Genomic DNA, 27983 nt, shown 5'->3' with positions numbered 1-27983 from the left:
AATCTTGATGCACCAGAAGCCAATACTCATCAAACATTCAAGAGATCCCATTATTGGAAAGAAGCCTCTGAGCAGTATGTGCTGTCTTTGACAGCCTATCACAGCAGCTTCAGACCACCTGAAATGGCATCTGACAGGGAATATATGTATTTTTTTTACAATCCTGATGGGATCAGACAGAGGAAGCTCCTCGAGATTGTGTATCCAAGCTGCCAAGAGATCTTTTAGTGGCTGGTTCTACATATGGACTTGTTGGGACTTGAAAATGACATTGAGGAGGAAAGGTGAGAGAAGTGTTGATTCACTCCATTCAGATGTCTGTATGGAGGTCTTCAGATCAGATGAGTACCAGCGATCATCGTTTAAGGTCCTTGTATAGGATTTGCTGAGTTTTGGTTTCATTTTGTCTTGAGTTTCTCTTTTTTTTCGTATCGTTATTACATTCTGTCTACATGCTAGCTGCCTCTTGCTCGTTATTTCTATTTAATGACGTTGCCTACATTCTGATTTCTTCATTGTTTTTGCTGATTCTTTGCAGTTGTGCCTACCCCACCTTACTTGTCTCCTCCTGTGCTTTATTTCTGCCTTCTGTATATATATGTATGTTTTGTGTATGTATGTAGTTGTATACATAAAGTCTTGTCTTTACTGTTGTTGGATCATCCACTCATTCTCTGTGACTTCTTTTTGTGTGGTTTCCTGTTTTATTTTACTTTCTAGGACTCAGTATATTTTTTGGACCAAATTCATCATAACCAGGATATCTTTCCATTATTTAGCTTCATTTAATGAGCATCAGGAATCACACTAAGAGCTTGGTAAGTCAATCCAGGGTTTATCAGTTTAGCTACAAGCACTTTCACAGGAAGGGGCATGAGTTTGAAGCTTCTGACCAATCACAAGCATGGACATGTCTACTGGAAAACCAGCGGTGTGGGTGTGTACAACAGGAAAAAAGCATTGTTCTGGAGTTCAGTAATCAAAGGATTGTATGAGTGTGTGTGCTTCAAGTGCTTTGGTCAGCAGGACATTAATAAAGACCCGCTACATTAATAAAGTTTACCCTATTTGAAGGTTTTCCTTTCTGTCTTTGTGTCAAGTCTGTGTTTCTGTTCTTGTGTTACTTCCTGTTTTATTTTGATATCCCCTCGTCTCGTGCATTATGTTCAGTTTTGCTTATTTGTCATAAGTTAGATTCTGTTCAGCTGTTTTCTCCAGGCGTCTCCACTCTGACCTCATCTCCTCTTGTGTATTTAAACTCTCTGCTTTTGTTCTCTGCTTTGTTGTGTCCTCTCTCATGGCTGTATCTTTTGCGTGTTTCTCCAAAAGTGTTATAGTTTCAGATTATTTGTAACAGGCTTGTTTTTCTTTGTTATTTATCAGCAATAAAGTCGTTTTAGAGTTTTATATCTCTTGTTTCCAAGTCCCGCGTGTGGGTTCAAACTCCTGCCTGCCATACAACAAGCCGTGATGCTCTGTCATTAAGACATGTTAGGATTATTATTTATTAATGTTTACAGATCAATAAATTCTTATTTTAAAAAACAGACGAAGAAGAAATCTACATTTCTTACTGAATCTTATCAGTGAAAGACAAAGACTCCAAACCCTCCTGCTACCTGAGAGATCTTCCAGGAATGGTGATTTTTCAGAGAACTCAAAAATAAAAAGATTCTTCACCCTCAGAAAATATGAAGCAATAATTCTGATTAAAATGCAATTGACATATATAAAATTACAGGTTTATTTAGTAAAATAATCAGTGGTTATAAGATTACATTAAATTTAGCATTTTACAGACTACTATTTTACATACGTAACAAAAAAACACGGAAAGTTTAAGAAACTGTCAGCATGTTGTCAGCTCAGTGTATAGTAGTTTGTTCTCTGGAAATGGCTTCCCAGGACATTAGTGCGTCCCTACTATTTGCCTTACGGTGCGACAACAATGTAACTGACTTGGTGAGCTTAGAAGATTGCCAAACTCTTTTCTGACATTTTACGATCAGTCATTAGCCATGAAAATAATCATTAGCGAGCGCAAAAACTCTCTGTTCTCCTGACTTGGTGGGAAACCCGAGGAAGGCCGACGTGGCTCAGAGGAATAAGAAGCAGCTTTGATCTGTGAGTAAAACACCACAAAGATACCAACTGCTCCTCATTAGGAATGGCTCGTGATTGAGCTCATCATTGTGCTTTGTCTCCGAGATAATCCAACTCACAGCTGCTAGAGCTTCGGGGATTTTTAGATGAAAAGGGAACATTGTGCTGGGAGTAGGCCAACAGCTGGCCAGTGGTTCTGCTAACCTCTGCCACTTATAAATGATTAGGTATTTATTGTTTGGCCGGGTGGCCAGCAGACTTGAACCCCAAATGTGTGGGCATATTCTGTAGGCAGAAAGCAGGAGTGCAGTTTAATGTGATTGTTATTGGTTATGACATTTAATTCCCATTTGAGAACAAGCAGTGTTTTGCTGCAAGCATTTATAAAGGTGCATGATGCGATGCTGGCAGATTATTTATATACACAAACGTTTCTGAGCCAGAGACTCGGCGCAGAATCGCTGTCTTTATCAGTCATTACTTATTATATGTTTCGCTGCGGGGGTGTAAATTTGTGCAGCGCCGTTCATTTTCTCAAGAAATGAAATGAAATCTCTTATTTCTGGATCAAATTAAAGCTCAATGAGTCATGTAGCTGCTTCTTTCTTCCACCGCTCTCTCTAGTCAATGTTGAGTCAAGGTCAAGTGAAAGACAAATGGAAGATATCGGCTATATTCTTCTTTTTTGTTCCCAGTTGGGACTGTTGACCTTAAACCAATCTTTACGAGAATACAAATGAGCTTCCATACGTCCATCTGACTTATTTAGATAGATTTATGTTTGCATTTTTACACAAAAATCACAAGCTGAGGCAAACAAATATCAAAAGACTTTAAAAGGGAGCTCCTTCTATCCTGCACATCAAAGCCGGTTTACAGGTTTATTGGAGAACTTGTTCTATATGTGGTGAAAATGTTGTATCCAAATTGGATAAATTAAAAACTGTCAGCTGAGGACAAAGGCTACAAGCTTGAAAATGAACCCAAAAAGACAAGCAGGTTTAGTGGACCCCTGCAGATGTTTCTCGTCTGCTCGAGGCTACATTCGCCTAAACTGTCAGAGGTTGACTCATGATGTGACTGATTAACAGGGTGAGTGTTGTGGTGCACCAGATTGAGGATCTGTGCTTGTGTTTTAATTCTGCTATTTAGTCACAGGTGAAGAGGTGGGGTTGGCATTAGGTGTGGGCAGAGTCTCCTATCTGTAAAGTAAAGTAAGTAAAGTGTGTGTGTTAGTCCCCATAGGGAAATAGTTCCTCTGCATTTAACCCATTCACCCAGTGAAGCAGTGGGCAGCCACCAATGCAGCGCCCGGGGAGCAGTGTATAGGGACAGTACCTTGCTCAGGGGTACCTCAGGGTAGCCGTTCAGTGGAGTCGAACCCCCGACCTTCCGATCATGGGGCCACCACTCTACCTACTGAGATATCCCTGCCCTCTGGTTGTCCTTTCCACACCTGTCCTGGATTCAGTCATCATGTGTTGGTATTTAAGGGCCGGAGGTTGCCTCAGTTCCTCGTCAGATTGCCAAATGGAGCTTGTGACAACCCTGTTACCGGTGATTAGTGTTCCTATTCACCTGTTAACCCTGGTCCCTCTTCTGTTTTCAGTTACCAGTCACATGCCCTAGTGAATCATCTGTTATCTTGGCCAAGGATGTTTGGAATGTAGACTGGAGCATAAGAGAATGGAACCACCAACCTTCCAATTAGTAGAGGACCTGCTCTACCTTCTGAGCTATAGTCACCCAAACTGAGGTATTATTAACGCTGTCTCTCTTTACTTTTTCACCAACTTATAAATAAACACTTGAAAGGCATAAACTCCTCCCTGAGTCTGCTTTCTGGGTCTGTGACAATCCTTAGATGAATATGAAATAAGATCAACTAATGTGAGACTTCAGCAATATTCAGCACTAAAATTATTGCAAGCCACACTGTGTGACACGGATCTAGTAAACTTGGTTAAAATATCAGGTAAAATCACAGTACCTGGTGAACTGTGGTCTAGAACAGGATTTATGGTCCTGTGTTATTACCCATTTACTTAGCTTGTTAGCTTTTGAGGTACTGCAGCCATGAAACTGCTAACTTATTCCCCATTTTGGAAGTATGATAATCCAGGGTCATGTGAATGGGGCATCGGTGACACACAGGTCTAGAAAACTGGTCCACAACCATCTGGAAACTGGATTTTTCACTAGAAAAAAATGTGTATCGTGCGAGTGGTTGTTCAAAACCTCCTTTCGATTGCTTTGATCGCTAGCATATTGGTGCAGTTGTTGGTAGTTTTCATGGACTAATGGAAGTTGTCTGCAAAGTGTGACACAAAACAAAAGAGTTCTCTGTTTGAGGTTTGAGTCACACTTTTCCAAATTTTACAGCCCCTCGGTTAGTATTTAGCAAGTCAGCGTCCTCCATGCATACAACAGGCAATCTGCTAGTGACCGAATCAATCACAAGGAGGTTTGTGGTGCAGCACTCTGTTTCTGGCAACGAGCAGCCCCCAGAAACCCAACCAGTCAGGGTATGCACATTTCTCCCTGACGTTCGGCGGTTGTGTAGCATCCATTATGGTGGACAAATCTCAAGCAATATGGACATGACGATATTCAAGAAACCTTCAACCAACACAGCCTAAGGAGATGCACTTTATTTGCATTTCTCCAAAAACCCAAAAGCATGAACCTAATCTCAAAGATTCCAGGTTCACATAGACCAGTTGAAAAGTTGGTGACAGGAAAGTTTATCACAAAGAGGAAAATGTAGATAGAAAGCATGCATGCAGTGGAAAGCTTTAATTGCTTTTAATGAAGATGTTCTCTGTAGAGGACTGCTGTCTTTTTCACAGCAGAGGTTAACATAGTAGACCAGCAAACATGAACAGCAGTAGCCCACATTACCAGTGGTTCGACATACTTTTAGCACCGCTCAAAGGTGACAGCACACAGCTGTAGACACGAGCCTGTAAAGCTCAGTGTATAGCGCCTACAGACTACCACTCTAGAAGCTCAGTTTACACAGCTCTTATACCTCTGCTGTTTCTTTCGATGCTGTCCTTGGTGAATGTTCATTTCAAAAATACACTGCAGCCCTGAACTTTTCCAGATATCCTAGCTGAGGTTTGCATAAGAATGCAAATGTCCAGAAGCAGTCAGATTGGACATTAGCCAGTGTTTAATCTGCCAACTCCCTAGTACAATGTCAGAGAAACGTTCTTCTTAAGAAGAACTCAGTAAATCATCTTAAATGCTTTCAGAAAATGAACAAGGTAGGAATAGACCATCTATTTCCTTAGCTGCTTATTTAGCTAAGCGCCATGGGGTAGCTAGACAGGTCACCAGTCACAGGCCCATCACACAGAAAACAATAGAATCACCAATTAACCTTAGAAGTATGCATTTGGACTGAGGGAGGAAGCTGCAGTCCAAAGACATGCTGCGCTTTGATAAGCCCACACATTTAAAATTGTCTAAACTAAAATGGACTTTCAGTAAGCGCTTCATTAATTGGCCACAATGCTGCTAACAGAAGTATTACAGCACATCTGGGCTCTTTGTCCATGAATTTGGGCCAACACTGTAAAAACCTGGGTGTCATATCTTGACAGCCACCTCAATTGGAATATGAATATCAGTTCAGTTGTCCAGTCATGCTCTGTTTTCTCTTGTAGACCGTTATTAAGTCCTTATACACAAAAACATCTACACAAAACTACAGCTTGTCCAAAATGCAGCAGCCAGAGAGCACATCAGTCATGTTTTAGCTTCTCTTCAGTAGTTACCTTTTCATTTGATGATTGATTTTAAGATTTGATTGATGGGTTTTAAAGCCCACTGTGGGCTCACAAACTAAGTGTATCTCAGATCTTCTGACACCTTATATGGAAGGATACAGCCTGAGATACCCAGCCAGGGTTCTGCCAGGCCTATCCCAACAATGTAAATTTGTAAATGTGTTTTAAAAGGTGTCATATAAATAAAATCTCTTACTGTTATCACAAATCAGTGTCAGCAAGCTGTGAACAAATCATAAGATAATTATAGTAATAACGCTTGATTCTTGCTTTATTGTCTCTTGGCCTAAAGTTGGCATGGGAGGGAAAAATGGCCACGGGGTACATGCTTCACTGGAGTAAATGTTTCTCATTCACATGTATATGAAAAATACTTTATTTTAAAACACTTGGTATGTGTGCAGTATTTTAGCACCGGGTATAGGAGGTGGTGTTTGTATGTAGGATGGTAAATGGAGTGGTACTTATAGAGTGTCTTTCTACTCTCTACTACACTCTGCTACATGTCTCATCCTTCACTCTAAGCGCTTTCTAACATTCATACACACGGATGTATCAGGGTTCAGTATCTTGCCCAAGGATACGTCAACATGCGGGCTGGAAGAGTCAGGGATTGAGTCACCAACATACCCTCTGAGCCACAGCTGTATCCTGCTTGTATTCTATTGTGACTTTAATAAGGACTCTTGGGAGATATAAATCTAAAGGGGATCCAAATAAACAGAAAACAGAAAAACAATAAAATGTACAGAAAACACATCTGTGATAAATGAAAGGGGTAAAATAAGAAACGATTTCACTATTAAACTCTCTGCTCCTGTATGTACAGAAATAGTTTGTTTTGGATGGAACTCTCTGCAAAGAGGAGAAGAACTAAAAAATAATTAAAGGCGGGAGGAAACAGCTCACTCAGTACTATACATCATTACATTTCTTTGTGTGAGTTTTTGTTTTCTTATTATTTAACGTCCTGGCTGGGATTGAAGATAAAACCTTCCCTGTGTCATTAAATGAGCAAAAGAAGAATTTGCGTTTTCCAGTTTATGTTTAAGCACACCATGAAACACTGAGAAGTTATAAAATCAACGATATATTGAATTGAAGTGGAAGAAACTAGGAAGATATAAGCTTATATTAAGATCTTCCATCTGTATTTTTGTACTTAAAATCACTGTCTGTGTATGAAGAGAGTTCATTCACAGCTTCAGGTTCAGGGGGAATGAGTTCTCTGAAAGCAAAATGAAAATATTAGCATGCCTTCATTATTTCATTCTTGAGGGTTTAGTACAATGTTTGGAGCTGAAGATTTAGTCTCTCCAAGGCTGTTGCCAGCCCACCTACACCACAGACAGTTATATAATGTTTTACAAGGGCTTTATTAACCAGAGAGAGTCTCTGACAAAAGGTCTCATCAGACAAAATCTACTCAATTTGGGCTCAGTGGCTTAACCTGTTGCACATTGTGATCATTTTTTTTTCTGTTTTACAGTTCAGGGTCAACTAATTTACATCTGTAATTTGATGTAAACTACATGTTTTTACTGTTGTTTTTGAAGTGAAAAAGCACTCCAACCTCTGAATTTGTTGGTGCCTTAAAACAATGTACAGATGTTTTGTGCCAAAAACTATACAAGTCCACACCCTGACTGGGAGATGAGGGTAAAATCTGTGCCTTTAAACAGTTTTAGGTTATAACATTTTGCTCACTGGACTCTTCTCACTCACCCCCAGAGCTCCCCTACAAGCCATCTTTCCAAACTTCCACCTGTAGTCATGCCTCTTACCTGCAGCCAGCTGCATCCAGCCGCAGATCTTGTACACGGTGCCGGTGCTACAGAAGAAGAAGAGCGCGAAGCAGGTGATGCAGGTGAGCACCAGCGCCATGGACATGCCGATGAAGAAAGAGGCAGCTTTGAACGCACCGGAGGGGATGCTGCTGAACTCGGTGAAGCTGCCCTGACAGGTCAAGTCCCGGGACAGCCCGTTCCCAATGCAGTAGTGGAACAGACCGAAGTAGCCCGCCTGCGGCGTATCCACGCCATCCCCGATCCAGTACGGCTGGATGAAGCACACCACGTTGACGATGGCGAAGAGGATGGTGAAGATGGCCCATAGGACGCCGATGGCGCGGGAGTTGCGCACGTAGTTGGTCTGGTAGATCTTGGCAGCCTCGGATGCGGGGAGCATGGTGGTGGTCGTGCTGGGGGCCCCGGGGACCATAATGTGAGGGTGGTCTGCGCGGTCCTCGGGATCTATCAACCTCCTCAGCAAACTAACATCTGCCTCATCTGACCACAATATCCCGCACAACTTCTCCCTGTCGCTGCTCGCGGATTTTTTTTTCCCACTGTCTGTTCAGTCACAGTTATCACAGCATCACTACGCTCTCATCCGTGGCAAGGTCGGTGTTTGATTTCTTTTTGCTTTTCACTCATTAGTCGGCAGAATCAAGACGTGCGCTCCAGGGAGAAAAAAAGACGAGCTCTGGGAATCCAAAATTTAGGAGATTTCTTCCATATTTGCCTTCATGTGTAGGTTATGTTAAAATGTCTCTGCCTGAATCGTATCCGCTGTTCCGATAAACCGTCTCAGCTGTGTGCACGGCTCTCCCTGAAATGGTCAGCCTGTTCTCGACGCCGACAGACCAACAGCGCAGCTGAGCTCCTATTGAATTAGAGTTGGAGGATAGCCTCGGATATTACAGGGCCAACCCACATCCCTTAATCCCACTCTGACGTACAGTCACCCGCGAAATCTTAAACAGACACTGATTTTTTTTTTCTTCTAGAGCGAAGCGATTTTACGCCTGATCACTGCGACAATAATTGTATGGAAATTCGTGGATATAAACGCATCTGCTATTCAAATATTGATAATCAAATGCCAAGATGCAGGGTCTTTTCTCTAATGTTTTACCTAGACTGGTACATTCTTTAAACTGTAGCCCATTTTCTGGTCTGTGATATTAAGCTTTTTGAGCACAAAGACTAGATCAGTAGGCTACAACAACGATTTATTATATGTATTTCTTGCAACTGGCATAAATAAATAAATAACAAGAAAAATAATAATGATAATCTCACATCAAGAACGAAACGTGCAGAATATTACGTCTTTTTCATCATTATTTTGCTAAAAATATTATATTATAATATTACATTAAGCATTACATTGATATATAAAATGATTTTTTTGTATTCCATATGGATGGATGAGTGGATAAAAATGTAGCTGAAGACTATGTATCTGAGTGAGTGATTAGCTAGAGAGAAAGAAATAACATTTAAAAAAAGCATCAAATTGACATAATATATACTTTTAATATTATGATGCGGCTATACCTTCTTCTGTTTTGGTTATGTTAGTGTACTACCAGTACACTGCAATGTACCAGATTACATCAGATGTTACCCATAGATTACTAGAATGTATGTTTATAAGTGTGTGAAAGCACAATTAAATATGTTGCAGTATGTAAGACTTGCTTTGATCCACGTTTATTGGGAAATATCGCGAATATTTATCTTGAATCCGCAGTGAATTTCTAATGTGCTTGTTTCACTCCCAAAACTACATTACCCAGAATTCGTGTCTCACTTGTGATTCGTTGCTACCGAATGACAGCATGTGACGCAATCTGAAGGCGCGCGCGAAACTCCAGCAAGTGGTCTTGACTGAGTTTAAGGTGTTTCGGACTTTAACTGAAGACTTCTTCGCATTTTAAGTCTTAAAGACATTTTATTTACCGGCATGAATGTTTCCTCAGCACCCTATGGTTTTTACAGCACATAATTTTTGATGATATTACTCCTTTGACTCATTTTTTTTGTCTGAACAACGGAGTTCATTCGTCGTCTGGTTGGAGTTGGACGAGCTGAAGCTAACGTCAGTCAGTTGTTTTTAGCAGAACTCTGCTGAGCTCACCTTTAAACATAAACGGTGTGGTGGTAGCATGACGGCGCTGTTGCAGCACCCGGGATACGATGAGGAGAGGTTGAAGGGGGTAGCAGAGAAGTTGCCCTGCAGAGAGGTCCAGGCTGAAATGTTGCTGTCGCTGATGGGGCAGGTAAGAAGTCTCCACTCATCTCCGTTTAATGTTTTAAAGTATACCACATTAAAAGACGCATATACACATGCTAAGTCAGTTTTTAACGTCCTAAAAACTCAGTGTTTTATGTGTTTGATTTAAAAAGTTTTATCACTGATATACGATGCATTAAAGACACCATTTTCACTCTTTTACAATTTTCTTGTATTATTATTATTATTACTATTATATTTTTTGTTTTTATAAAAAAAGTATAGGAAAAATAAAAGTCATTTTCCTAAACCTTAAATCTCAATATCTCAGTAGCTCAATGTCATTTTCTTATTTCTAGGGTTAAGTTTTTCATTATTTGTGTTATCCAGTGTAATTTAGTAAATATGTCGACATATTTGGATCATCTGATGAGATTTCCCTTTAAAATTCACTGTTCAAAATGTTTATCTTAGATTATAAAATGTAGATCTGAAGCTTTGGACAGCTTCAGATCTACATTTTAATTGATGTCTGTCTTGGATTAAAATCATTAATAGATGTGCGGTTTATTTTATCCTTGTTATAAAAATTAATTACTTGTCATTTGATCTCACTCAGGGTTTTAAATAGATTCGTTAAGTAAGCTGAGTCTATGAGCTGTTAGCACTATGGCTGATTACTGACATTAACACTGGATTTAATCATATCAGAGCTTGGCTGTTATTACTTTGCGATGTGCTGATGAAAGCTGATAGAAGGTTTAAGTGGATAGTGGTCTTGATCGAGTGAGACAGTTCTACTGAGTGTAAAGATGCTGAATTTTGTTCTTCCAGCCGTACCAGTACAGCTACCCTTCAATCTTCATTTACGGTCATCGAGCCTCAGGGAAAAGCCACGTGATGCACGTTTTGATGAAGGAGCTGGAGGTGAGGGAGATATCTGCTATTTAGTGAACGTTCTGAATAATGTTCTTATGTGTGCATGCTACAGGGCCCTGTATTTAAAACCGTAAAATAAAAACTAACTTCACTCTTAATTCCCCTCATACATGGCAGGTAAAAGTGCGATAAAGGACAGACAGCTAAATATGTTTGCACTGGCAGTTACTTGACTTAGAAAAATTTGACTTATGGACTCCTTTAAGCCTTTATAACTTTAATAAAAAGTTGACACTTGTGTTATTAAGAACTTTTTCTTTATTCAATCACTTAAAGAGTCCTTGAAAATACTTAGTTTTACTGAAAGTACAAAATCACACAAGAACACAAATCTTTCTTTGCATAGTTTGAGTGTGTGTAAGGTGCATTTTTCCCTTAAAATCACTGGGAAAAAACATTAAAGAAAAGCAACAATTTTACTGCTAGCATTCTTGTATAAATTAAATTTAAAGATCAAAGACATTCAGATGTTTTTCTCTCTTTGCACACATACTTTATGCCAATGCACTCAGTATAGATGGGTAATGGCTACCAAAGAAGTCAGCTATTTTTTTTAAAATATCCAAATATTTTTAATATCCAAATATCTAGATAGTCCCATTGAGACTCAGCGTCTCATTTACAAGAGAGACCCGTTTCATCTGCAGTGAGTTCTACTGTAATTTTGTGCAGAGCCTGATGTTAAACATTTAAAGGAGACAACCTGAACTGTGGTGCATGCCAGCATGCTATCCTGTGCCACTGAGGGTGTCCATATCGCAGCAAAATAAATGTGGGGCAAAGCGTATGTTACTCTGGATCAGACCTGGACTTCCAAGAAACCCTCACCACCTTCAAAGAGATGTCTGGCAAATGTAAAACTCATAGCATGCTTTGTTTTACAGTTTAATGATACTCCATTAATGATCATATCTCGCATAGCCACAAAAATGTGACTTGACAACATGGAAGTCTTCTTCTTTTTTTTAAAAAAAAAAATTCAAATACGGAGAATTTATAGCCTTCTTAGGACTATTGTTTCTTAAATCACTTGTTCCTGATCTTTTTGGTTCCTGCAGTTTCTGAATAATGTTTTACTCCTATCGGGTGGTTTCTCACAATGTGAAAATTTAATTGCCAACTAGGGCTGCAGCCGGTAATGCAGATTAATCCCTGATTATGATTTTGTTTATTATAGATGAATCCACTGATTCATTTAATGATTAAACAATGAGTCATTTGGCTATAAAGTCCTAGGGAAAACAAGGAGTGACCTCTTAAGTTGGACCTCAAGATATTCAAAGTTATCTCTCTAATGAACCCACTGTTTATTTAACTTGTCCTTGCTTTCAATAGGTAACACAAAATTATGTAATTTGTACATATTTAGGGTCCAGTGCAGTCAGAAGATTAAGTCAACACAGTGTGAAGATTTGTATCATCTCCACAGACATCAGACTGATTCTCTTTCATGCTTCCTTTTCCTTCTCTCTGCAGCTTCCTCATGCCACAGTGAGCTGCGTCGAGTGTGTTTCTATTGCGTTGCTGTTTGAACAAGTGCTGCTGTCCTTCTTTGGCTGCGATGCCGCCTCTCTTCTCCCCCGCAGTCCCTCCCTGTCTGACTTTGTCCGTGTCTACAGACAGCAGTGCTCCCAGTCTCCTGCCAAACAGACGCGATACATTGTGAGTGCCGTGCACTTTACGCACAACCACTCCTCACTTGGCATACGAGATTATCCCTAATCCCATGGCATGTCAGATTATTTATTCTTCGCATGTGTCACCTGAATGTTTGTGTGATGACATGATTAGTAGTGATAACAAGTGCAAATAGATGCTAAACAAAGCTGCAGATGCATCAGCCTGGAGAAAACAAGTGTAATTTTCAGTCAGAACAGGAGTGGGTTTAATCAGTAATGATCTCTGATAAAACATCCATTCACTGCCTGTATTATAAATGCTATAAAATGAGATCAAATTAACATTAACTGTGTAATTTGTAGGTAATGGAGAAAGCCAAGCTTCTGAGAGATACTGATGCCAGTCTCCTCTCTGCTCTCCTGCGTCTTCAGGAGCTGGTGAGAAAGTGCTGCGTGCTCTTTGTGTTATCTATAAAGTGAGTTGCTTTATTGTTGTTGCTCTGTGCGGATGATGAAGAGGGGACTGGAGGAGCCTCATTTGTAATGGATGACCTTGAGCTGAGTGTGTGGTGCTTTTTAATGCTATTAAGGAAGGAAGGATGGCAACCACTCACAGCATTTTAATTAAAAACACCAAAAGTAAAAAGACTTATGTGGTTATTTGTGTTTCATCCCAATGAAAGCTAAGTGCTTAACGGCGGATTGTGAGCATTAAGAGGAACCTGTCTTTTTAATGGCTTGCTGCTTCAGTGCTGCCACACGGGATTTTGAAGTGATAATTAGGATACAGATTTACACTTACGTGGAGGACGGGAGGATGATGAGGAGTTGTTTCATCTCTAAACTTTGGGAAAAAATGTAATAAAACATTAACAGGAAAGACGTAAAATCTGTGTGTGTTACTGACATGCAGAAAATAATCTGGCTTAACTTTTCCTATGTTTCCTACACAAGAAAAAAAGGTGACTGGTGCAGTTTTCCAGTTTCTGTCTATCGTCCATGCATCCTTTTTCTGAACTGCTTAACCAGTTCAGGGTGACAGAGTGGCTGGAGCCCATCCCATTTTTCAAAACAGGCAGGTTATAACTTGAGAAGGTTAGCAGCCCATCACAGGGCTAAAAGAAAAAGAGAAGGAAGCTGAAGTACCCAGACCAAAAACCACTACCATGCCAAACCCCGATAAACATTCAAGAAGTGCTTCAACTCTAGATTAATGGTCTTGTGTCTAAACACATAGAAGTTATAGCGATTAAGGCTATTTCTTGCATTAGCTAACAGTGGTGGTCACAGTGGACATATTTTATTGATGTTCACAGGTCCCTTTTATCTCTGCACATTATATATATGCACGTTTCAATGATGCAGCAGACTTTTAGCATTAATAGCAAATTATGTTGTCATCTCTTGGTTATAGGCATCTGCAGTATTAAAAGCACTGTGTGTGTTTAAATTAAGTATGCTTAACTGCAGGTGGTGTTTGTAGGTATAAGAGCAGGGCGATATGACCAAAAATATTTATCACGATATACATTTGAAAATTTGCGATAACGATATAACTGACGATATAATTGATACTAGACAAAATACTTTACAACTCCACAACTTTATTAGTGCAAAAAAAAAAAATCAATGTATTTTCACTTAAACAAGCAGCTGTTTTTTATGTGCATTAAAGTTATATAAAAATTTAACAGTGCAAATGCAAATTCCTTGTTGTCATTTTACCCAAAAGGCATTTCCAGTGGAAACTGGGCGACGCATCCTCAGCATAACCATGTATAATATCCACAAAACTTAAAAAGAGGTTAAACACACACAATACGGTAATATTATGTTGAAGCACAGTACGCATCACTCCACGAGGCTCCTGCCTACGATAGTCGTAATGCTCCGACAATCCATCAAGCGCTGCGGGTTCGTAGCTTAGCAAAGTCGTACTGAAACATTTGACAGATTTTCGAGCGCCGTGTACCACATGAAATTGTTTCGAGGTCAGTAAACACAACCAGAATTCATACATAAGGCACATGGGATTATAAAGGGCACTGTCGATTTTCAGAAAAATCAAAGGATTGATTTTAAGTGAGCCGTATTTAACAAAAAACACGGTAATAACGACGGCCCACTAGCATGCTCTACCAAAAGTAGTGCTTTGTTGTGTATCTGACGGACGAAAGCCAAACCAGTTCCACACCACTGAAGTTGCAGCATTTTAAAAAAACAATTCTGGTTCATCCGTTTCATTCAACGATCCGCTTTCATTTTTCATTCATTTCATTCTCATTCTCCGTCGACGCCGCCATGCTTTTTTTTGATGTTTTCAGAGTAAAGGATCTGAACTTTTGTGTATGCCATTCATAGGTGCAGTACTTCTTCCTGTGTTGTGGCTGCTTTAGCTTTAAAGTGAATTATTTCTTTTATTTTTTCCCATATATTTAGAAACTCAAATTCAGAAGGTCTTTTATTATATGCTTATAAAATATTGTTCTCTTTAAGGAAAAACAGAACTATATTCAGTTTCACATCATACGTAAGAAAAAAACCTACAAAATGTTCACATTTGAAAAGCTGAAACCTGTGAGTGTTTATTGTTTCTGCATAATCAAAAATGCGTTCATTTGTTTTGTTTAGTCAACATGTCCAGTAAGAACTTAATCAAGCAAACAAAGCTAAACATCTAAATATATAAAACACATGAATCAACTGAGGAAAGAGGTCTGTAACTGTGAAGTTCTCAAAGTCTTCATCTCTCTGAGCTCCCTGATCCTAACTACATACATCTGTTCTTCAGGTTGGGGACAACGTTACCGTCATCTTGCTCAGTGAAATCGCCTGGGACAAGTTCAGACCAAAGACAGGCTGCTTTGAGCCGCTTCTGCTGCATTTCCCTGACTACAGTAAAAGTATATAATCCTCCTCACATATGCTACGGCAGCCAGTGTCACGAGCAACTCACAACACGCTGCGTATTGATGACGCACGGTCAGCATATGCAGCGTGAGCTGTGACATTTGTACCTGTGATACTGTTCTCACACTCCAGGCAGCGACTCTGGGGAAAAATGTTGCGTTATTAAGAACCACTGTATAAATTCAGCACTTGGAGTGTGAATGAATCATTTTACTTTATATTGTGAGACTTGGCTGGTTTTTGGAGAAGCTTTATTTCTTGTTCCTTAAACCGTTTGTAGGTGAGCTGCAACAGATTTTGTCCCAGAACGTGCATCCTTCATATTCAGCTGGGTTTTACTCTGCGTACATCAACATCCTGCTGGGAGTCTTCTACTCTGTCTGTCGAGACCTCAGAGAGCTGCGACACCTGGTCAGAAACACACATTAACAAGTTGTTGCATTGATTATTTTTAATTCTTCCACCTGTTTTCTCATTTTCTTTTGTTCTTTTCTATTAGGCTGCCCTGAACTTTTCAAAGTTCTGTGAGCCTTTGGCAGAAGGGAAAGGTAATTGTGAGGAGGTCTTTTCATTCATCTGAAAAGAACACACTAAAACGCACACTACCTGTATAAAGTTGTCATGGAAACTGTAATTGCAGATGTTGGCAGAATACTTACACATCCAGCAGACACCGAGGATCATTAGCTTTTAGTTATAGATGTGTTTGTGTAAACTTGGCAGCTGTGAAGCCAGATTTCTACATAAAAGTTATTGATTTTTAGATCAGTGTTGATTTAACTTATATAGTACTTAACTGATAGCAAAAAATCTTATTTTCAAGGCTCATAATGTTCAGTTCTTGTCCAATTTCATGGAAATGTGTCAATTCAGTTACACGTAGCAGCGCTGAGGTCTTCATCATTATGTTGTTCAGAGCTGTTTTGCATGAAAAACCAGCTAAAAAAAACTTTCATGCTCTAAAGCTGACATTTACAGTGGCCAGAAACAGACCTAATGCTACTAATCATTGCTTTTGTGACAACTTGCAGTCAGATGCCATCTTGAGAGAGATTTTGGGGCCTCAAGACGGAGATAAAACAGCAATAAGACAGAGTCAGACTGCTATCAGTTTGAGACTGAATGAGGTCAAGCTGGAAATTGCATTTAATCTGTGATTAACTGTGATAAATTGGCCCAGATCTTAAAAAAAGTTGCAAAGCTTTTTCCGTCTGTGGAGACAGAAACTCTCATTGTACAGAAATTCAAACTAGTTACACTCAGAGTCCAGCCAAAACCTCATACAGCTGCTGCAGGATGGTGATTTAACTGCAGAATGACAAAGGTGCTGGACAATCTTGCTTTAATATAGGAATATAACCTGAATACAACCAGTTGGCACCTAAGTTGTTTTCTATTGAGATTAGCCTCCTATTTCTAAGAGACGCATCACAGGCAAGTTGCGCTCATCGGAGTAGATAGAGTCAAATTGCAGTGTGTTGGCAGTCTGTCTACATATTAAATTAAAAGGCAGTTTTTTTTACAACCCTTTGCCAATATGTCTGAGAGTGATCACAGCCAGTCCAGTCCAGATCACCTTGCAATCTAAAAGTGGTCAACCAGAGCCTGACTTGCTGCATGCTGCAACCACTTGGTCACTGCAACTATTTCCGATTGGTCGCAAAATGTGAAAAGTTCAATGTGATCACCTGGTAACCACTGATTCTTTATAGTCAAAAATAGTTTACTGTCCTATTTTAACTCAAGTGTGTCTTTATCTTTGGAAATAAAATGGTTAAAATTTTATCATGCAAATTACTTCCCAGTATAATGTGAAACTATGACTTTGCAGACTTGGAATTCTGCCTCTAACCAACCAAAAACATGTATTCAGATGATGTAAACACTCAGATCTAACAATGTTGCCTTAAAAATAAAAATAATAGAGCAAAACTTTTGTATTGCTTTGGGCTGCCTTCACTTGTACAGTTGTACCCAGTAAAGAGGCCACTGAGTGTATATTTCCTGAGTGTATGTTATGAGCGATGTTGTGAAGGCTCCCCTTTGTGCCATAACTGTCTTTGTGTTTATTTTCTTTGATTCAATGATGGTAATTTTCAAGCTACTTCATGTTGTCTTCAACAAGCTTCGAAGACAAAAACAAGAAGCCCACGCGGGTAAATCACAGTCCCTGCTTTCAAACCCTGTGGGGTAGCTCCACATTTCTGATATACTGTAGCTTCAGAGGCTCCTCATGTTCCAGACACTAAAATGAATTTGACATTTAGAAATCCTATCTTGTCTCTTTTTGGGTCTATTGTGAAAACAGTATGTGGATGTTTGTCCGTTTGATGCTTCGGCTTCTCTCTGGGCGCCCGCTGTGATTGGAAATGAGTGTTATGAGAGTAGAGTTTGGAGACTGTCAGCACATAAAAAATACCCAAAAAGCTTGAAGGAAATCTGTGAAATAGCTGAGCCGAGTGTTCATTCTCAGCTGGTTAAAATATTGATCTGTGCTGCTTTAATTGCTTTGTTTCTACAAATGTTTTTGAGGTTTTCCTGCTGTTTTTCCACCACTTTCTGATGGTGTTTGTAATTATGCTGTGTGTTTAGTGAAAGAGACTGACACCCACAAGCTGTGGAAACACATTGAGCCACATTTGAAAAAAGCCATGCAGACGGTTTACCTTCGAGAGGTGTCCAGGTCTGAACTTTTTGCATTATTTTGCTATGCGCTGCTTTTTAGACTATTAATGGGTTTTTTTTTTAGCCTCATCATCCATGTGTATTCTCTGTCCTCTGCTTAGTCTGCAGTGGGAGCAAATGCAGCAAATGGAGGAGGAGGCCGGAGCCTTGCGAGGTATTTGCACTGATTTCGATTACAGAGCAGATGTCAAACTGTGAAACACTGGTCACTTACGCTTAAATTCTTTTCTTCTATGCAAGAAAACAGAATTTTAGTGCAGGAAAGAATATGACGACGTGGACTTATTGCATTTATTTTGTCTTCTGAAAGGTTTATCAGCTCACACTCATGTTGAATTGCCTTATTACTCCAAGTTCCTGTTGATTGCTGCCTATCTGGCTTCCTACAACCCTGCACGCACAGATAAACGCTTCTTTTTAAAGGTAAAGGAATATAATAATAATAATACTTTTTTTATGTTCAGCCATGTATACACTGTAATGCAAAAAAATTCTTATAATGAGGTCAGCACAAGTACAAAGTTTGCAGTGAGTCAAAAGTTCTTTTTTTCTTTATTCTTGGCTGTGTGATGTTAGTGAGAATGAATATCCCAAATATGCTCATCTTTGGGAGAAAAATACATTTATTAAGCTTTTTTGGGGGGGATTTTTTGTTTTCTTAACCTTCTCCCCTAAGTCATGGTTTTGTGAATGAATCAAATGAATCACATCTTCTGTTTCTGCTCAACAGCACCATGGTAAAATAAGAAAAACAAACTTCCTGAAGAAAAATGAAAAGGTGATTATTCTGACATAACTCTTACATCTTCGTTGATTTCATTTGGAAACATGTAACACAATGTTTATATCGATCTGTCTGTCTTCTAGACAAGTAATCACCTTCTGGGTCCAAAGCCCTTCCCTCTGGACCGCTTGCTTGCCATCTTTTACAGTGTGGTGGACAGCAGAGTCGCCCCGACAGCGAGCATCTTCTCACAGGTCAGTCTGGTTTAAAGCAGTCGAGAGTTGCTGTTTGTGCCAACTTTCACTAAAAATTCAGACCCCTGAGAGGATTGGCAGCTGTCTTGAATCTTTAACAGTTGTGGATAATATTTCTTAATGATGGATTTTGGACTTTTTGGGAATGGTATTAAAACCCTTCCCAGATTGATGGGCAGCCACTGTTGCTTTTTTAGCTCGTTCCCCATAAAGATGACATTTGACAACAACGTCAGTAGGTACGCAAGCGGGACATAGTTGACATTTTTCCTCCTTGGCACTGTGCTGACACATTTGAATGCTTGAGACCTGAAGGCTGCCAAAACTTCTGCTTTTATGGAGGTGCCCACATTTACTGAGCACATCTGATTAGCAGCTGGCTGCTACTCATCCTCTTAATTCCTATTCCTGGCTTAATTTTTATTAAACAAATAATGGCGCTAATATGTCATGTGTTGTTGTTCATCTGTTGTGTTTAAATGATTCTATAATGTGGTATGGAACAAATAATTTGAATTTGAATTAAAGAGTTCGTGTTTTCATTTCCACTGAACTGTGTGTGCACTAAGATAACTTATCCAAAAATAATTCATCTCCTAAGAGATCTGATAATATTTCTCTCCTTGACTTGTTTAAACACCACCACCTTGTTATGTCAGAGCTCTGCAATAGTCTGTTTCCCCTCATTTAGTCCTGAAGTGTAGTTTTTTTTTTTTCCTGCGAAATCCTGAAGTTGGCCTCAGGGTACGACCCAATATAGAAAATAATTTCACACTTTTTTCCAATTTGCCTGATAAGCCACTGAACAGGAATGTACACTGTTATAACAAAAAGGATGGTAAAGGATTTTTTTGTTTCCTGTGTGTAACAGTGCAGTGTTTCATGTTAAATCAAGCCTGATTTTTTTTTTTTTTTTTTTTTTTTTTTAAAGTTTAAACAGTTTCCTAGCCATATGGTCAAAGGCAGCTAAACACAGACCTATCTATGGACCCAAGCATGAAATGGTTTTAGGCAATTAGGCTCGCCCCATATCTGTGTGACTGGCTACCATCATTTAATGGCTCTGCTTCAAAGTGGAGAAGCTGCGTTTTAACAAGTGGAGCAGAGACTCATTTTGGTTTTCCTCTGTCCCCGTTTAGATTTCTTCGCTGGTGACCCTGCAGCTGCTGGCTCAGGTCAGTCATGACGACCAGCTCGACGCCCCGAAGTACAAATGTGCCGTTTCTCTGGACTTCATCTGCGCCATATCCAGGTCTGTGCGTGTGCGTGTGTGTGCATGCACGCTCATCCTTTTAATGCACATGAATGAGACTGACTGAATTATTCAAGTGAACTGACCTTTTACAGTTTTCCTTTTTTTTTTTTTTTTTTCACTGAAAATCTGCTTTGTGTGATTTATCTTCCAGGACGGTGAACTTTGATGTTGTCAAGTATTTGTACGACTTTCTGTGAGCCTGCAGTGCATTAACAGAGAGATGACACGCAGTGACAGTCAGACAAAGGCACATTTGTTTCTGCAAGAACTCACCTAAGGACAAGTATTTGGAAACACAAGAAGCTCCAGGAGGAAATTAATCCAATTATTTTGCTGCCCCCTTGTGGTTGATGAATGAGCTCCTCGTTTAAATGTTTGTATTTGTAGAAAATAAATCTTTGTAACTTGAAACTTTATTTTGGTTTATTTTTGTGGTTACATTTTCAGTGTGTTCATAACAAATATGTTAGAGATTTATTTTCTTTTTTAGCATATTGCAAACATCTAGTTTAGGCTTTAGTATAACAAAGAAATTAGTACATACTCTGTTTGTTACGATTTAAATAACGAAAGGAAAAACAAAACTGGTGTGCAGCTGTAGAAGCACTGATGCAAAGTGATCCTGGCACCATGCAGGTGAGTCATCGTCCTTGCTCAAAGGCGGGATTTTATGTCAGTAATGTGTTTTTAATCTGTTGTATGAGCGTACTAAGGTCAGGGCATGTTGTTAATACAATTTATAAGTGTGTATGGAAGATGATGTCTAAAAACATCCCCTAAATTCTGCTCCAGGATTCACAGTAATTTGAGATTGAAAGAGCTAAGATCAGAAAAATACTAAAAATATGCGAGTCCTTAAAGTAGTTGGAGGACTCTCTAAATAGATCAGTGAGAAGATAAAGAACAAAAGCAGATATGCAGTACTATGTCTCTAGGCTGATATTATCATACTCACCCACAAACTGCTAATCTGTAAGAATATCACATAATTTATTAATATAGTTATAAATATTCACTCACCAACTTTATTAGGTACACCTGTTCATCTGCTCGTTAACGCTAATATCTAATCAGCCAGGTGACCTGCTGAAGCTCAAACTGGGGAAGAAATGTGGTTTAAGTGGCTTTGAACATGGTTGTTAGTGTAAAACTAGGTCCAACACTCAGTTTGACTGTAACTGCAATTTCTACCTGTTAAATTAGTAAGATTATTTCTGGGATAATTTGTTCCTGGTAAATCTTCAAAACATGAAAAGTAGACAAAGTGTGTGTGTTGTTTTTTTTATTGTTTATTTTTAGTGTACAAATAAGCAAAAGCTGAACTCAAACACATTCTGTAGTCTTCCAACAGAAGGCACAAGATGAGCATAGCCAACAAACATAACAAAACTAATCTGCATCAATGCTGAATAAAAAAAGCAAACCATTCAGCCAAAGAAACTCCCACACACACAGAGAAAAGCTGCAAAACCACAAGCCTGCGTTTCGCTCCAACTTAAATTTTTGTTTTCAAAAGATTAAAAAATAATAATAATAAAGTTAAAAATGTATATAAAAGGTAAACATTTGATAACTGTTTTTTCACTGCCACATCTCCCACCTGCTCCTGTTTTACAGCCACTGACTTAATCAAATTAGCATGGATGTTGAGCACACTGCAGTGTCATAGCGCCCTCCTGTAAACCCCCCCAGGCAAGAGCGGGTAAATAGAGATTTGAGTAATTTGGTGCAGAGGAACTCAGAAATATATAAAGAAAAAAAGATTTGGAAAGCCTAGTCGAGTGTATGTAATTGCCACTCTGCTACTCCACTATCTCCCTCCTTTATGCCTCAGGGTGTCTGAGGGTAAGTGGACCGTCTGAGAGATCATCCCTCATGCCGAGGTGGCCTTGGGAGCGATCGCCATCATTAAACAAGGACAATGAGCAGTCTGCAAAGGCTGACTGAGTCATCCCATTTAAAGTGCATATGTGTCACTCCTTTAGAGATCAAACATAAGATATGTGTCAGTCTCCAAGACACACTGGAATCATATTAAAGCGGATTCAATCTTAATAGAAATCTCAGTCTATAAAATGACCCGACTGACTGAGATACTCAGGTCAAATCGTGAATGAGGATGAGGTAATCGGAAGGGACGGATCCTAAACGCTTCGCCTCCGGTTGTGGATCATGGCCACGATGTGGGCGAGATCCAGACTCTTCATCATCACCTCCATGAAGTCTTCATCGCTGCGAGCGCCTGCCACAAACTCCTCCAGGGAAAGCTCCCCTGTTGGAAGAGACACATGTTGTTTTTGGTCAGATTTGAGTGGGTTTTCGGCTAATTTGTCATTTCTCCCTGCAACAAAGTCATGTTCATAACAGACAGTTTGATATATTGATATGATATTTTAATATTACTGGTGCCGTGATATTAAGTAAACAATGGAAAATGTCAGTAAATGTCACTAACTTTCCTCCAGCTATTTTCTTTTAAATTATTATCATTGGTAGCTTGCAACTACAAAGGCGATAAACATGTTTTTAGAAACGTTTGAGATTCCAAAAACACGTTTAAACACTTTCTAAGTTTAAATTTTGATTTGGTGAATATTTTCATTTTATTTATGTCATTATTTTTGTTTGTTTGCATGCCTTTAATCTCACAGTTATGGAGAACACATTCATACACTAAAACACCCACACCCAGCTAGACAGACACATAAGCTTACGAAGGTTTCTGGACTCATTTCACTCGTATTCTATAACCTATTTTGCATTTATAAATCCTCATTTAACTTCTAAACTTGCAAAATTTTTCTACATAGCTATTAATCATACAGAGGCAAGCTTACAGCATGAAGTAGAACCACTTATCATAGTATTTATAACTTAAGGTAGTTTGCAACCTTGTTCCTAAATGGTCTTTAAATATATAAAACCCAACAGTTAAAATGGACCTATCTATTGGTGGATGCTCATATTAAATGTGGGGTCAGTGTATGTACCACTAAGTTCAGACTTCGGACCGCTCTAAATGCTCAGTTTAAGGCAATTTTTTCTACTCTGTTGTCAAAGGGAGCAGATATTTACGGTGGCCCTGAGAGGTCAAACACACTGAACCTGCAACAACAGTTGCAGAAGTGACAGCAGAAACCAAAGCATGCGATTGCAATGATAAAATAATAATAATAATGTGTATGTGATAGTCCCCGTAGGGAAATTGCTCCTCTGCATTTAACCCATTGACCTAGTGAAGCAGTGGGCAGCCACCAATGCAGTGCCCGGGGAGCAGCGTGTAGGGATGGTACCTTGCTCAGGGTAGCCGTTCAGTAGAGTTGAACCCATAACCTTCCAATCATGAGGCAGCTACTCTACCTATTGAGCTATCCCTGCCCCAATGAGACGATTAAAGAAAGCACAGAATCCATCTGTGTTGTGAAGGAAAATGAAATGCAGGTAACTGTGGTTTTAATCACATCGTTCATATAATACTGTAGATATATGTTTGCTACGAGTTGTTTACTGTAGCTATTCATCACATCACTTGCATTGTGTTTTATTAGCTTTTATTTTATTTTATTGTATATTTTTTTTGTCTTTTGCAGGATTTTTCTATTTGCTCGTGTTTTTGTGTTAAGCTGCAGTGTGTTTGACTTGTCAGGGCTACTGTAGATATTTCTCATATGGTCTGAGCGCAAGTTTGTGGAGGGCAGCGAATCAGAGGAACGCTGGCATGAAGAGAGAAAGCTAAAAGCGACAAGTTGTCTTCACCCAAAGGTGGAGTGTTTCAAACATTGAGATTTCCTATTAAATAACCTCAAAAAATGACCGACTGTACCTTTAAGAGCATATTTTTATTTCTAATGGTGGCCTTTTAGCTCAGATTTGTACCTTTAAGTATGACAGTAGTTTCACCTGTAGTAGTAATAATATAATAATAATAATAACAGAGTAAAACTGAACTGTTAGTACTTTTTCAAATTGTAAACAAATATAGGTTAAAACACATGTTGCGATGGCCTTTGGCTATGGTTCATTTCAGTACATGATGTTAAGTAGATATCATTTATATTCCTAAGTATACTCTATGTGATAAGAACTACTATAATTTTTACAAGTAGTATACATCTACTGTTTCAGTACTTGTATACATCTAACTCAGCAACATTATACTTCCTGTTTTTATTCATTATAAATGTGTATTGATAGATATTAGAAAGCTACTTTAAAGCAGAAAAAAAAATGGCCCTTTCAGGTTTTATGTGGACAGCAGTTGTATTTTTCATAGAATCATCAGGTTTAGTCTCTTATGTTTTGTTTTCACAGTGAATGTCTAATCTCTGTCCACCCATGATCTATTTTGTCCTAAACCCTTTTCTCCGTACTGTGCCAGCGCACACTCACCATCTCCATTTATATCAATCCTGTCAAACACTCGGTTAGTGAACTCCTCCGCAGATGTTTCCTGATTTTCATTTCCATTGATTGCGCGGATGGCCTGGGAGAAGATGAGGAAAATCAGTATGTTTGCCAGATTAGAGGCTAAAACAAATATTCAGACATGCAGTGTGGCTGGTGCACGATGGGATGACTGTACCTTGATGATGTTCAGGAGCTCGTGGCGGTCAATGCAGCCGTTCCCATCCACATCATACAGTTTGAAATACCAGCGCAGCTTGTGCTCCATCTTTCCCCGCATCACCAGACTCAGAGCGGCCACGTACTCCATGAAGTCTATGTAGCCGTCCTGCAGAATCAAAGTGTCAACCACGACCATCCACGTTTTATATTCATTATAATCACTAAACAAATGCATCATCCCTCAGCTGAAATAGATCCCCAGCTCCAAAAACAATCCAGGGGGAAGTGAAGCACGCCAGGACGGAGGATTATCTCCTGTCTGCGTCTAAACAATCTCAGCATCAAAGCATGCATTCACAGATAATCTCACTGTCTAAATCATTCAGAGATTACCGTGGCCTTTTTTGTAAGCTGAGCAGGGTGGGGGGCTAAATATAGCATGCAGCTCCTCAGACAGACATCCTGCCATGACCCCACTGCTACCTCAAAGATGCTCTCAATTAAACTGGGGATCAAAGGGGATACAGGGGACACACTCTCCCTATACTTAGAACATGTGTTTGCAAGTCTAATATATTTTGGTATTTAAAGTCTTTCTGTTAAATTGTTTTGGTTTTTTTTCCCCACATGGGTGTTCCAAACAGGCAGGAATTTCCTAGATATGTTGGTGTCTCACATTCACACTGGGTAGGAAAGGTAGATTATGCACCCTACACTGAAACCACACATCCAGATATGACATCATCTGTTTTGTTTCTGTTTTTGTTGATTTTGCTTCTGTTTTTTGCGTGTCTCTGTCGTTTAATGGCGTCTTTGTGGTTGTTTTGCATGTATTGGTGTTTTCTTTGAATGTCTTAGAGGTATTTTCATCTTTGCTTGCATCGATTTGTGCACGTTGCACCTTTTTAGTAAGCTGTGTCTTTCAGTATAAAGTTTTCAGTCTCTCTGCAGATGTTTGGACTATATTTGTGTCTTTATAGTTGCCACATCAGCCTCTGGACCAGCCTGTCTGATGCGCAGTTTATTCATATATTCAAGCTTGTTGTAAGGGAGGTTAATTTTAGAGAACTCGTGTCCTTGAATGATACAAGTATTTTTAATCTAGACATGTTTTAAGAAGTTTTTTCTCTCATTTGTTTATTTTAAATGTAACATTAAAGACTTCAGAAGCAGGGAACAGACCATCTCAATTAACAGAAAGTAACCGTCATGAAATATCAAAGTAATGTTTTCAACCCGCAGATATGAGGAATCCCAAACACTTATCTGTAAAAAACAGATAATTTTCCTACAATTTCTCATATTATGAAAGAAATAACTTTTTGCGTAGTCAACGTTCGGATAAACGTGGTAAGCAGCTATTTTTTAATAAAATATTTAATGCATTCAGTCTTATTTTACCTTTTTAACATTAAAAATAAAAAATAAATGAATTACTGGTAATATTTTGTTCCAGCTTCTACAGAAAGACTATCCTGTGCTTTTTCTGTCTTTTTCATTATTGTGAATACACTATGTTATGACTCCTGTAGTTAAAGAATAATAATTCATCACAACTTCAAAACATCAATTACAAATATGTAAATCAACAAAAACCAGCCTAAAAAATTAACTTTTTCTAATTGTGTCTAATTTTAATTAAAAGTTAATGTTTTTGTCACAAATAATAACAAGATAAAAGAGAAACAGTAATAATTTGGGTTCAAAGGAAATATGCAGGTAACATAAGCTTACATTTTTATTTAACATGTACATATGACACATTATAATAAATCTCTCATGGAGATACACACTGTTTAGACACACATGTTGAGAACTAAAGAAAATTATTTGCTCATGTTTCATTTTCAGAGAATCATAGATGTATTCTTCTACGTTAGCTTCTAATCGTTATATCGTTATTTTATTCTTGAGGCATCCTGTCATCTTTGATTGTGTTTAAATGTGTGGTGAAACCCAGACTCATCTCACCTTGTTCATGTCAAACGTGCGAAACATCTGCTCAATGTAGGCGTTGGCCTCTGGGTCCAAACCTCTCAGCCCGAAGAACTGCTTGAACTCGTGCAGGGTGAGCTGCCCTGAGGGGCACTCAGTCATGAACTTCTTGTACCACAGGTGCATCTCCACAGCCTGCAGGTCGTCCACGGTGCAGCCGTTTGAATTGCCCATTTTTTATTTTTCCAAAACTCAGATAAGGTAGCTGGACTCTGTTACAAGCTGGACTCAGACCTCACAGCCCAAGTGGTCTACTGTGAAGTAGGCAAAGACCGTCCCTCTTCACAGTCACACAACACTGGGACTTTTAGAGTGAGAGCAGTGGCAGGATGGCCCCTTTTGTAGCTCAAGTGTGTGTGTGTAGAGGGGGGGGGGTTGAGGTGATCCACGCCTCTTGGTCCTCTCCTTGTGTCTAATCACTGGCTGTAATCCTGAGAAACATGCAGATGATCATCTTAATCATCCAGCTTGAAGGGCAGCCTGGCTGTTCCACAATTACCCTGAGATGTGCTGACAGACACAAATGCAGCTTTCATCCCTCACGTGCAGTGCCTGCCTCTAAACGATGGGATACATCTGCCTCAGCATGTGGACTCGGGTATGAGCGATGCAGATTTAATGCTTTGGGTGAAGACTAAGCAAGCTTTTATAACATTCTCATAGTTCTTCTGTGTATGTTCTATTTAGACCTATGATATAAGTTAATGTTGACGAATTTAAATGTTTAAAATGACCAGGGGCTGGTCTCATCAAACCCACAAAGTCAAAACAATTGCAAATCAAATTTCTGGTACCTGCAACTTTTGCTAAAAACATCAATCAGCATTCTATTGTGGGTGATTATTAGTGTGGTTTTTCCACACTCGTAAAAGAAGTTTAGGCAGTTTGTTAAATAGGAGCGTTCAGGTATGCATTAACAAAATCCAGAAAAAAATATTCTTCCACAATGATGTGTGAGACTGATAAAGTTACAGAGAAGACGATTACTTCATGTTACTGCTGCTAAAGCGGGGGTGTACTCACTTTTTCACGCACTGTTTCTGCATTTCAACTTAGGGATTTTTTTTGTTAGATAATATGTAAGTATGTATGTAATATGTAGCTACTTGTTTCATCAAT

General features: G+C 39.1%; 3 protein-coding genes across 4 annotated transcripts in view; 1 reads left to right on the top strand and 2 right to left on the bottom strand.

Moving 5' to 3' along the window:
* Positions 1-8559, bottom strand: part of lhfpl3 (LHFPL tetraspan subfamily member 3) — a 56120-nt gene extending 47561 nt beyond the window's left edge. For both annotated transcript variants that reach the window (XR_014797307.1, XM_084909528.1), the window contains exon 1: positions 7682-8559. Coding sequence is in view for 1 of the 2 variants with exons in the window: in XM_084909528.1 (XP_084765654.1) it covers positions 7682-8117 (436 nt within the window). In the remaining variant the exon portion in view is untranslated. The remainder of the gene's footprint in view (positions 1-7681) is intronic.
* Positions 8560-8620: 61 nt separating this feature from the next.
* orc5 (origin recognition complex, subunit 5) lies at positions 8621-20714 on the top strand. Its single transcript, XM_084909527.1, has 14 exons — positions 8621-9963; positions 10752-10844; positions 12333-12518; positions 12839-12913; positions 15267-15378; positions 15666-15796; positions 15885-15933; positions 17978-18068; positions 18172-18224; positions 18381-18493; positions 18801-18848; positions 18938-19048; positions 20188-20300; positions 20455-20714. Exons 1-14 carry the CDS (start codon positions 9850-9852, stop codon positions 20498-20500), a joined length of 1335 nt encoding a protein of 444 aa, XP_084765653.1. The 5' UTR covers positions 8621-9849; the 3' UTR covers positions 20501-20714.
* A 111-nt stretch (positions 20715-20825) lies between these two features.
* On the bottom strand, positions 20826-27170 carry guca1aa (guanylate cyclase activator 1Aa). Its single transcript, XM_084910941.1, has 4 exons — positions 26841-27170; positions 24886-25035; positions 24693-24786; positions 20826-22575 (listed from the first exon to the last, which is right to left on the bottom strand). Exons 1-4 carry the CDS (start codon positions 27036-27038, stop codon positions 22448-22450), a joined length of 570 nt encoding a protein of 189 aa, XP_084767067.1. The 5' UTR covers positions 27039-27170; the 3' UTR covers positions 20826-22447.
* Between the last annotated feature and the right edge of the window lie 813 nt (positions 27171-27983).

Source organism: Perissodus microlepis, chromosome 17, assembly GCF_051167445.1.
Source record: "Perissodus microlepis isolate ML-2025 ecotype Zambia chromosome 17, ASM5116744v1, whole genome shotgun sequence".
Lineage (NCBI taxonomy): Eukaryota > Metazoa > Chordata > Actinopteri > Cichliformes > Cichlidae > Perissodus > Perissodus microlepis.
The sequence above is the reverse complement of the archived record's forward strand: the minus strand, read 5'-3'. Positions and strand labels throughout refer to the sequence as shown.